Here is a 12,205-nt window from a genome sequence, read left to right as displayed (position 1 = left end):
AGCAAGAACTCACAGGTTGTGGAAGGCACAACAAACTCTTTACATGGCCTCCATCTTGAAGATTCCTCTTTTTAGCTATAAGGGCAACATTTGTTTCAAAATGCAAAATTATCAAGCCCTGAACTGAAAAGTTACTTCCATAGTTTTGCCATGGAATTCTGGTTATGCTTTGATATGGCAACTGTTCAGGAAAATATGAAGATAGGAAGAGAAGAATTAGCACAGACCCCATCCATGTGATTCCCAATTCTAAGAGAAAGGTGGCATATTAAATAAAAAAATCGAGTAAATCTTTGTTTGTACTATTTAAGTACACCATTTGCCCTTATCCATTAAAATGGTGTGGGAAACAGAACACAAACTGGAAAAAATTCAGGGACAGGACATATTCACACAACAATTCAAACTACAATGCATGACAAAACAACACCTATGAAGTTCACAGCAAAAAAAAAAAAAAGATGCAACAGAAAACTCAACACAACTACATTCCAAAACTTTTTATTGATCACTACAGCCTTCAAAATACAAAAGCTTCGATTACCATCCTACAAAAAGAGATCATCAGATTCTAGAGAAAACAGTCTTTAGACTATTAAATCAACTGTAGCCACAAGAAAACCGAAGTGAACAAAAACCTATTATCCAGCATCAGCTGGGGAGATTTAGTAAATGTTCCTCCTCTATTCCTTCTTGTTATTCCATTTAGCCATCTTGTTATTAATGGGAGTTTTCATGAAGCGGCTGGAGCTCATGTAGGCAGCAACCTTTTCCAGGGCCTGGGAAAATTGAAGAAGAAACTTTTACAAAATGGGGTCACAGAAGGCAAAGAATTTATCTCTGACTCAGAGACAACAAATTTAAGACGCCAGAGGAAAAATAGCAACCTGTTCTGTTTGTAGCTTCCTGTCAGAATTGATTTATTCATTTTATTCATACCGAAGAACAACATACAACAAATGGTGGGCTAAGCCATGTAAACAACATGGTGCCCTCCAAAAGATTTGGACTACAACTCCTATCTGTTTAGCTAATGATCAAGGGTTATGGAAGCTGTAGTCCAAAAGATGGAAGGCTATTAATCCAGCCCAAGGTTTCAAGAAATGGTTTCTTTGTTCAAAACTTTATTAATAATGGATCAAAAATTATTACTACCTATGCATTTTGTTGGATCTACTGTTATTCCGCTACCATCGCTCAAGTCACCCGCCCCCAAAAAGTTTTGAGATGTATTAACAGAAACTGGAGGCATAAATACAGTGCCTTCTGTATGCTGCTAGACAACACCTCGCATAATTTCTGACCATGTTGGCTGGGCCTGATGAGAGTTAGAGTCCAACAACATTAGAGGCCAGTAGGCTCTCCGCTTCAGTTGCAGGACATATCCCAAAACAATAAAGTTTTCACTTGCTGAACAGGACATTGCCCAGCTGCGCTGCTCAGGAAAAGAGTAGCAAGCAACCTTGAGGAACAGCCCATCCTCCTAAATCAGAAGGCATTCCAAGAGTGCTGGGGAGCATCCTGTCATTTAATAAACATGTTACAGGAACACATATTGTTAAGATATTCTCAAAGAACTAGCCAAGAACTCAGCAAGCATCTCTCTCTTTCAATTCACATAACTGTAGGGATACCAGTCAAGACTTCCTACAGTCAGGCACAGATGGCCAAGACTTTATAACTTGCAGCAAAACTAGTATAACCTTGCATTGCTAGCAGCTGCTTCATCTTAGCAAAGAACTGATTAAACAAGAAATGAAAGGGACATTACTATCCTGCCTGAAGCCTTTTTAAGTGCCAAAAAGAATCCAACAATATTTTTTCACATATTTCTGTCTCTTGGACAGCTGCTCCAGCCATTTCAGAGCCTTCTTGCCATTTAATCTGTTTGTGGCTTCTTGCCAGAAAATAACAAACCAAGTCACAAGATGCATAGAAAGACCTACAAGCAAACATGTCTCAGGGAGGCAAAACTAACCTCAAAGCGGGTGAGAAAATCTTGAAGGTTCTTGAATTGATCAAGGCACTTGGGTTCGAACATGCGGTTTTGGTCGAGGACATCATACATGAGGAAGTCAACAAATGTAATCTGGAAGAAAACATAAAAATGAAACATCTACTACAGGGATCACGTCTACTTCCAGACACTCACATGTGGATACAAACATACCTTGTCTCCAGCAAACCACTTTCTGTCCCCCAAAAACTGGGAGAACAGTTTCAACTTCCCTGGTAGTTGCTCCAAGTACCCTGGTTTCAGTTTTTCCTGCAAGAGAGGAAAATGGAAAGAAACAGAACTGTGACTAGATAAAATGCAACAGCATTCCTCATCCCCATGGACCTATAGAATTTGGTGTCATTTGTGCAACATCCATCAGAGATTAAACCAAGATGACTCCTTATCTCCAGGGGAAAAGACACCAGCAATACCAAGTAGGAAAGATATGAGAAGAAATAGCAATATTTATTTGATTTGTACCCCACCTATCTGGACCAATGAACCACTCTAGGTGGCTTCCAACATAAAATTTAAACAATAAGTGCTTTCTAAAACCGAGCATACCACCATAAAAGTTTTTCCCCCTTTCTTCTAAACTCTATTCACTATAACAACTTTACACAGGGAAACAGCCATTTTACACAACCGATACAGCTACTGTTCATATATTACTACTTCCTGATAAGGGTAAAGGTAAAAGTAAAGGTTCCCCTTGACAATTTTTGTCCAGTCGTGTTCGACTCTAGGGGGCGGTGCTCATCCCCGTTTCCAAGCCATAGAGCCAACGTTTTTGTCCGAAGACAATCTTCCGTGGTCACATGGCCAGTGCGACTTAGACACGGAACGCTGTTACCTTCCCACTGAGGTGGTCCCTATTAATCTACTCGCATTTGCATGCTTTTCAACTGCTAGGTTGGTGGGAGCTGGGACAAGTGATGGGCGCTCACTCCGTCACGTGGATTCGATCTTACAACTGCTTGGTCTTCTGACCCTGCAGCACAGGCTTCTGCAGTTTAACCCACAGCGCCACCACATCCCTTGATACCCTGATAAGGGTAGATGATGGATATTCTTTTAAGCTTTTGTCTCTTCCACACATCCTGTTTATCAAGGTGCCCAGAAACATGACATAGTTGCAAAAGATACAGTTACATTACTATCCACATCTGCTGCAAGAAACAATGTAACATAAATGTGTCACACTTTGTTACAGAAAGTAACAATGGCTGAAATCTTGCAGCACAATTATATTTACAATGGATGTACTGTATATGATGATTATGATGCCACCACCCCATGATGTTAATATTTAATTCAATTTAAAACCTCCTTTTTCCCCAACCCATCCCACTCTCTTTCCAAAGCTCCCTTGGGAGTCCCTTTTGCTCTAGGGAAGCCTTTGGGAGCCTTGGGATGGATATTTCAATATCAGAAATTCATCACTTGATGGTGGTGAGACTACTGGAGATGATTTTCTGGCATTAAAGGCTCTTTCCTCGTCCTTGTTTTCAAAGGCTCCCCAATGCAGAAAAGATCTCTAGGGAGCCTCAGAACTTGAAGGGGGGCAATAGGAAGTTTGAAAATTTAAATAAAATAAGATCAACACTGCCAGGTGAAGACTGCATCATCGTTTTTGCAGTACTGTAGTGCCAACTGGATATCAGCCAATGTTTATTGCATACTGGGTGGCCTCTCTCTTTTGCAAACATTGTATATCACTACCTCTTTCACTATAGCTTAAGAACAAATGTAAACAATGGAGGACAACGGAACTCACAAAATCTGGATTGTAGCAGATCATCACGAGACTCATGCGGAAATCCATCACCTGATTCTCCAGCATATCCACCCTGATCATCTCGTCCTCAGATTCACCACCTGCAACCAACACATGAGGATGAGATACTCTGGCAGACAGAAAACTGGTTCTGACCAGACAGCCTCGGCCCCAGAAGCCCTCTGGTTTACTCACACATGTTATGCTTGCGTGCGATGTACCGGAGAATGGCATTACTTTGTGTTAGCTTGGTCTTGCCATCAATTAGGTAAGGAAGCTGGAAGTAAACAGAATGATTAGCTTAAGGCCAAATCCTTGCCTTGTGCTTAACGTACATTGTTAATGCCCTATTCATTCTATTCATAATTGTTCTTCAACCACTTCATCTCTCTTAAAGCCCATACGTGAATACCACGAGGAAGGCATTTTTCCCCAGGCACCCAGAGCTCACAGCAGCATGAGACAAATAAGGCTCTCACTGTGCATCTTATGATAAAAACAGTTACATACATTAGGGAAGTCTAGGCCCAACTTCTCTTTTTCGTTAGTCCATTGACTTTTGTCATAATCAGGAGCTGGAAAAAGAAGAGAAATTATATTCATGCACAAAAATATCATTCAAACACTATAACCCACACTTCACATAACCAGGAAAATCAACTTCAACAAATGTACAAATTCTTTGTCTATTCTGTAGCCAAGGTCCTGAGCCTAAATGAACTTGCAGAAAGACCTCACTCTTGTGGGAGGGAGTTCCAAAGACTGGGACCAGCAACAGAGAAGGCCCTCTCCCGTGCCCCCCCAACACACTTGTGAAGTGCCAGGACAGACAGAAAGGTCTCTCCTGATCATCTTATCACTCAAGCAGGCTCATAAAGGGAGATGTGGTCCTTGAGACAGCTTGGGCCCAAGCTGATTAGGCTTCATAGGTTAAAACCAACACTTTGAAATCTGCCCGAGAACAGATTGGTAGCCAGTGGAGTTGCTGTGACTGAAGGATTTATTTATTTAGTTTATTGATATACTGCCCCTCTGGCAGCCAAGGCCACTCTGGCCAGTTATGTGATCCCTGTGACCAGCCCCAGTTAGAAATATGGCTGCTGCGCTTTGGACCTGCTTAAGTTTCTAGACACTTTCCAGAGACAGCCCCACATACAGTGTGTTACAGTAATCCAGCCAGGATGTAACTAATGCATGCATCACTGATCACATCAGACCTCTGCAGAAACAGGTGCAGCTCATGCTCTATCTTTAATTGTGCAAATGCACTCCTGGCCACCACCAAAACCTGGGCATCCAGGCTCAAGAGACAAATCCAGGAGTACCTCCAATCTGAGTTTTCAGAGGGAGTGAAACCTCATCCAGCACAGGCCATGGCCCCTGTGCCTTGATCTGCCTTTTGACTAACCAGGACCACCTCAGTCTTGTCTGGATTAAATTTCAGTTTATTCGCCTTCATCCTGTCCGTTATTGACACTAGACACTGATCTAAAGCCAAAAGAACTTCCTCAGATTTAGATAGCAACCAGGGATAAGAGCTGGGTGTCATCCGCATACTGGTGACACCAAACTGAAAACTTCCACCCACAGAAGAATGTCAGAATGTTTTGTGTGTGTGTGTGTGTGTGTGTGTGTGTGTTTTGGAACAGTTATTCTATGGCCTAATTTTGCATTCAGACCACCAAGGCTCCAAGAGAATAACTTGGCAAGACAGTAGCATATGAAGAGACAAGCAGGATCTGAATGGTGAAACTTATGACAAAGCCTCTATTGTGCTCTCTTACTAGGGTCACTCTGTACAGTCCCTAACTATCTGATTTTCAGTACAGGAAGTGACTGATGTCATATGCTTTCAGACTAAAACACCCTGCATCAAGAAGTGCTTTTTGCTCACTCCTTCAGCAATGCAACTACAATAGTCTACTGTTGGAAATATACAGTACTGCCACTATATCCAGCACCAGGACTAGAGAACATAAGGAATATGTTGAGCATTATGTGACTATGGTGATTACCGGCAAATTTGATCATTATGTGATTTGGGTTCTTATTGATATTATGTTACTCTTCCAAAACTGATCACATTGGGAGATGTGAATTTTGCAACATGATATTTATACAGTACTAATTGTTTTAACACATACACAACACCTCTAACTCTTCCTTGTTACATCCCATATGTTTTACGCTTTTGGAACCTTTAAAGGGACTTAAATTTTAAGTAAAAATTTCCCGTGTTCCCCTACTGTACAAAGGGACTCCTGGACCACTTCACCCAATTTATTTCAAGAAAAGCATGCAAATGAAACAGCAGCCCTCTTTCCCCTGGCAAGTAAGCTGTTCTCCATCCTGCACAATAAGATAAAGCTTGCCCAACATACTTGTGGATAAAATCACACTCAGCACATTGAACTGGGAATTGACAGAAACACTAGAGGAGAAACAGATTTTCTAATCCTCTGAGAAGGCCCATTAGGATGGTTGGATTCCAGGAATGGATGAGAACATATGACCCAACGAAAATTGTCAGAATGCAAATTCTGCCCTCAAATCAGCCCTAGCTAGCATACCAAATGGTGAAGGAAGAAGGAAGTTATAGTCCCACAGCATCTGAGGGCTCTCCTTTCCCAATCCTTGATTACATCATTTCTAAAATGCTTCCTTTATCCAGCTGTGTTCCCACCTTTCCTTACGGGAATCCAAATTCTATGCAAATACATTAAGTAAATGTTGCATTATTTATTACATTTCTGCCAGTTAAGGCGTGCAATGATGCAAGATACTACAGCCCTGGGCACTGAAATTAAGTTTAATTATCAAGAATTCTTAGCTCTCGAACTCCAACTGAATTTAATCAAACAGGCACAGCCCATTTATCTTGCAGTCAGAAACTTGGTTCCCTCACTTGTAAAAGAGAAGGAAAGTGTATCAAGTAGGAGAACAGCAAAGGTTTACACCATGCTAAATTCTGCCTCTTTTCCACTCTTGAACAGAACAAGACACATATAACGCTAGGAATACTCTCTCAAATGGCATCTGGTAGATGGTATGGGCCAGAATCCTATTGGTTAGTTACACAGAACTCAAGTGCAGTGGCATGAAAGACAGTAGCTACTGCAAGTTAATTAGTTGCCACTTGTATTTCTTCTTGTTCACAACTCAAGCAACAGGCACAAAACAAAGGATGCAAGTGGGCTCTCTGCTGCTACAATTAACACCACTGCACATGCATCAACCCAACTAACCAACAGTATATCCTCTCCACGATTTCTTCCAAAGAAAGGTGTAGGAGTGTGTGTGTAGACATACAGACATCAATACATACTGAAACCAATAGTCTTAAATATTAATTTCCAGAATTATACCTTTCTCTGCTGCATAAATACATATTATATGGATAGCGCAGGTCCAAAGTCAAAATTTTACCACCATCCACCATATTTTGTATGCTTTCAAATTCAGTATACAAGTTGATAATTGTTGTAGAACATAGCCTTGGGTATTTAAAAAGTGACCTTGGCTCAACATAAACATATGGCATACGTTTTCTCTGCCTACTATTGTTTAGAATCCCTATATTTTAACTGGCTACAAGATACCAGGAAATTATGAACATAAGCACCAGCTTATACTCATTCTAGCAAAGGGGATGGGGGGGAGAAAAGGATTTTGGACTAAGTTCGGCAATATATACCTTCCCCACAGCTGTATAACTTATCTTCATAAGGTGTTCCTGTATATTCTAGTAGCAACCGGATGCTATGAGCAAGCTGCAAAGAAAAAAAGAACATAATTATTATAAGAAACCAGCACCCAGTGATGCAAGATTAACTACCATTAAATGTTGTTTCTAAATTACGGTCTGTTCTATTCATGTGCAATCCTTTTGCACAAATACCCACATATATATAAACATACTTATAAGCAATATTTATAAATAATAAAAAAAGAGAGTGGTTGATATTTCTATTTCACATTTTAAAAACTGAATTTCCTGACACACCCAGACTGGCAAACAAAATATAAAACCAGACATAATTAGACCAGAAAGAAAACCCATTTGAAGCAGATTCAATAGCAAGCAACAGGCCAGCTGTCATTTAAGAAATAGAAACCTTGATACAGAACACACCTCCATGAGACTTGTACAGTTATCAATTATTATACAATAGGTACTACAACTTCATTATCATGGAGTTTAAAATTTACTGCCTAAATTTTGGCCAGAAATAAAAGAAATGAAATAGGAGAGGCAGAAAGTAAAATAATATTTTTCATAACATGGGGGGGGGAGTGGTAGACCTCTGATAAACTTTTTTAAGACCAAAGATTTAGTATCCAAAAGGATCCACTTACAATGGTTGACTTTCTCTTGATTTACAAGGAATTATTATGAAGCATGAATTATGAGAAAAGTCTGGATTAGAAGTCAGTGATGCCATATACAAGCTTGTGCTACCTATGCATCTACTACACATAAAGTGAAGAATGAAATGTCCCTGATGATAAGAAGTGTGCTGAGTTTTAAACCTCCATAATTCTCTTCTACATTAGTGTCAAATAAGAGTGAGAACCTTTAATGGTATTAAGGGCTTTTGACCCATGAAGGAGCACAAACTAAGGGCCACAGATGTACTGATTGGCTGATCAGTATAGTTAATTAATGATACTGTGAATTCCTAATTGCCGAAACTAAAATCTTGCAACACCCAGGAATGTGCTTGATGCTTTTGCTACTCAGGTAGGAATCCACTAACAAAAAGGAATACTATAAAATTATCCCTAGGGGGAGGAGGGAGGGAGGCAAAGACACAACCCTGCTCCTTCTATGGGGAATATTTACACAGTAGCAGGAAAGGCTTAAAGAAGCAGCAGGTCTTTATATACCAATCAATAGAAAGCACAACTGTACAAATATGCACTCATGTTCTGCTGGTATATTTCCTGTAATTAACTGGCTGACCACTATATGAGCAGAACACTGAATCAGAGAGGACTTTAGGCTGGATCCAGCAGGGCTCTTAGGATGCTCAGAACATCTTTCAGCAACAGTGGCAGACTGCTTGCTCTCCTTAGTGGGGGCCCCTCGAGAAGGAGCTGCCCAGTAATGTGCTGGACAGAATTATGCATGGAACAACATCTAGCCCTTCAGACCAAGGTTCCCCATGAGCACTTTCAAACCGAAGGATTCAGTGCCAGAGTTCTGCTGGAAGAACAATGGAATCCAGCTGAAAGAGGAGGAAGTACGCCCCTCTTCACCATCTCTGCATGCTCCCCAAAAACTTATTTCAGAGGACTGTGAAACCCTTTGGGTCCCTTCTGGGAAGCTCCTAAGATTGCAAGGAGTGGTGGTTGGAGGATGTTTGATCATTACCAGTGCAAAGTTGGATTTAAGCCAGCATTAGATATTGCAAAGAAAGAGGCATGCAAGTCTGAATGCAACGCAGGTGTTTTTTGGACGAGAGAGCAACACTACTAAAGCAACAGTTACCCATGGGTTACAAAAGCCTAGCTGCCCCACACCCAGAGACCACTAGTCCAGCTAACCCAGTATTGTTAACTTTGACTGGCAGCAGATCTCAGAGTCTTCAGGCAGGACTGTTTCCTAGCCTTACCTAGAGAAGTATGGGGTTAAATCTAGGATTTTTGGCATGCAAAGCACGTGCTCCACCACTGAGCTACAACCACCCACATAGAGATTCTGGAGTTTTCACTAACTTTATTTATCCATGACCTTTGGTATAAAACAAAGAAGATCCATTATCCTCTATTACCAAAGCTTTTGTCTTAGGAAAGGAAGCCCTTAATCAGGCAAAAACAAGTAAAATTAAAAAGGACAAAAGACAAAAACATTGTGGCGCCCTAAAAGCTAACTGCTATATTTTAATGTGGGCTTTTGCAGAAAAGCTCTTGTGTGCCTGCTGTCACTTCCTTTCTGCTCTTATCTACAACCTTTTCCAAAAAAAAATTGTTAAGTCATTCTTGCTAGCGGTATCATACCAGGAGGCTGGCCAGTCTTTGGGGCCAAGTCCCAAGTCCTAATCTTTGGTTCAGAGTGCCAAGCCCCAGTTCAAAGTCCATATTAAAAAGAAGCCCCCTAAAAAGGGAGGAGGTAGGTGAGTTCCGAGTTGCTAGTTGAGTCTGGGTCATTGAAAAGTTTTTTAAAAACCGAGTCAAGTCACTGGAGGGACTTAAGTCTGACTTGACAGCAAGTCCCCTGACTTGAGTCCCCACCCCTGTAACATACTGCTCCTTAAGCCTCCCCCTCCCCATACACAGGAGCATGGTCACCCTCCAAAACGTACGAAATCATGAACCACTTCTTAACAACTCCTCTTTATGAGATGAAATTATATACCACACTCATCTGAACACCCAGACACTTTTATATTGGTGTGTTGTCACATACTGTAATCCAGTATGGATCCAGTATCCATCTCTGGTTGCTTTTAAAGAAACATTACAATACACTTGCTTGGCTTAATTAAAAAGATTGTTTTGGTGTTTGCTGCCACAAAATGTTTGAAACTGGATTTTAACTGGCTTACATCCATGTTTTTTCAAAAAATATCTAACTTTTCCTGAAGGATGACAAGAGCCTTGAAATAATGGCTAAGAACTAGATAAAATAGTGTGTTACTAATGTATGATCTCAATATGCTGTCTCATATCCATCCATCCATCCATCCATCCATCCATCCATCCATCCATCCATCCGAAAGGCCAGAGGATGCCTTTCTTATATGAGAGACAGCATATCATACCCACCAGAAAGAAACCTCTACAAAAGAAAGAAAACGTACCCTCCTCAGGAGGCATCCTCCGGCCTTTCTTATTGGAGGGCCGGCCGGAAGACGCCTGAAGCGAAACGGCAGAGTTTCGCACAAAGGGGAATTACCTGCTCTTCCTGTTCGACTTAGGTGGAATAAAGCTCCCCTTTTACAGCAGGGTTTTGGATGCCTGCCCTGAGAACAAAGTCGCAACTGTGTTCCGCAGGGCTGGCAGCACCCACCAAGCCGAGGCGGGCAGGGTGGCCTCCGAAGGCCCAGGGCAAGAGCGCGAAGCCCGGCCAGGGTTGGCAAAGGAGGCAGCGGCGGACCCTCGCCGGCCAGCAAACGCGCCGAGCGGCTCGCCCGCGACAAAGAGCGCCGGGATGCAAGCGCGGCAGTCCGCTGGGACCAAGCTCTGGCGCGGCCCCACCGGCTCCCGCGGGCCGAGAACCGTTCGGCGCAAGAAAGGCAAGGCAAGGCCACCCCAAAAGCGCCGGGGTTCCCCCAAGAGCCTGCGAGCTCCCGAAGGCAGCGGGCTCAAAGAGGCGGGCCCGTCCACCATGACCCACGGCGCGCCTTCCCGCCCAGGGCTGAGGGGTCCTGTCCCGCCGGGGGCTGCAGGCGGCTCACAACGCCTCGACCTCAGGCGCTCCTCAAGCCTTCGGGCTGGGAGAGGCAGCCGAGCTGACCCGGGCGAGAGGGGCAGGAACCTGCCGCCACACACACACACATAGGGCAGAGCGCGCGAGAGGCTTGCTAGCCTCGCTTCTGGGCACCGCTTAAGGGGCCCCCGGGAAGCTAAAGGGACGGCCTGGTCTCGGCGGGGCGGCGCGCACCCCTCCCAGGTGCCCCAGCCGAAGCGGGGGGGCGCGGAGAACGCGGACTCGGACCCCTTTTGTGGGCAATTAGGACTCACCCCTCTAATATCCCAATAGCCCAGAATCATCGCCATGGTGCCCTCGGAGCCTTCTGAAGTCTCGCAACGCGCGCGCTCTCTCTCTCTCGCACTCCTCTCCTTATGCCAAAGGCAGCGGCAATCGCAGAAACCTCGTGGGAGGGCCTTAAGAAGCGGTCGCGGGCCTCTGCGAGGGGGCGGCGGCAAGGATTCGTTTTAATATTTAAAGGCCCAGCGCCGCATTTTTCTTTCTTCCGAAAGGGGGGCGGGGCAGGGAGCACAGTTTGGAAAGCTGCCCGCGAGTGGAATTAAAACGGCCCACCCACCGCGCGGCCCTGATTCCCCCCCCCCGAACGGGGCCGAGAGAACAGCGTTTTACTCAAAGTGGACAAGCCATCCTGTGGCAAGTGAAACATTAACGTGGCCCCTTTGATGTTGGAAAGAGTACAACTGCACAATCAAATTGGGCTGTGCAAGGAGCTTGGACGAGAGGCTCTTTGGACTTTGCTTAGACCGTGAAGAGGCGGAGACTCTGAGCTCTCGTTTCGAACAGCGGCGCGTCTGCGCTACCGTTAATCATTACGTAGATCAGGGTATTTGGGGCGCCAGTTCAGTCAGTCCCTTAGGATATTCCGTAGTGGTAGTTTTAGAAAAGGTAGCCATGCTGGTCGGTGCCAGCATGAGGTAAAAACGAGATAACAACGAGAATAAAGAAGAGAAAAACCTTGTGGCACCTTAAAAGACTAACCTGAAGCTACTTTAAA

The 12,205-nt window shown here is 43.5% G+C and overlaps 1 protein-coding gene across 1 annotated transcript; it reads right to left on the bottom strand.

Annotated features, from left to right (window-relative positions):
* Positions 1–485: 485 nt before the first annotated feature.
* Positions 486–11,635, bottom strand: LOC110087987 (glutathione S-transferase Mu 1). The gene is made up of 8 exons (XM_020810011.3): positions 11,463–11,635; positions 7,471–7,546; positions 4,287–4,351; positions 3,972–4,053; positions 3,777–3,877; positions 2,171–2,266; positions 1,979–2,089; positions 486–779 (listed from the first exon to the last, which is right to left on the bottom strand). The coding sequence occupies exons 1-8, from the start codon at positions 11,496–11,498 to the stop codon at positions 684–686; spliced, it is 663 nt and encodes a 220-aa protein (XP_020665670.1). The 5' UTR covers positions 11,499–11,635; the 3' UTR covers positions 486–683.
* Positions 11,636–12,205: the final 570 nt, after the last annotated feature.

This window comes from Pogona vitticeps, chromosome 4 (assembly GCF_051106095.1).
Source record: "Pogona vitticeps strain Pit_001003342236 chromosome 4, PviZW2.1, whole genome shotgun sequence".
In the NCBI taxonomy this organism is placed as follows: Eukaryota; Metazoa; Chordata; class Lepidosauria; order Squamata; family Agamidae; genus Pogona; species Pogona vitticeps.
The sequence above is the reverse complement of the archived record's forward strand: the minus strand, read 5'-3'. Positions and strand labels throughout refer to the sequence as shown.

What these genes read in the sequence shown, in the direction of transcription:
- LOC110087987 (XM_020810011.3), bottom strand. Translation starts at nt 11,498, where the DNA reads ATGGCGATGATTCTGGGCTATTGGGATATTAGAGGG. An exon ending in CGCACGCAAGCATAACATGT is followed by an intron (nt 3,878 to 3,971) that starts GTGAGTAAACCA and finishes TGTTGGTTGCAG; the next exon opens with GTGGTGAATCTGAGGACGAG. An exon ending in AGTGGTTTGCTGGAGACAAG is followed by an intron (nt 2,090 to 2,170) that starts GTATGTTTGTAT and finishes GTTTTCTTCCAG; the next exon opens with ATTACATTTGTTGACTTCCT.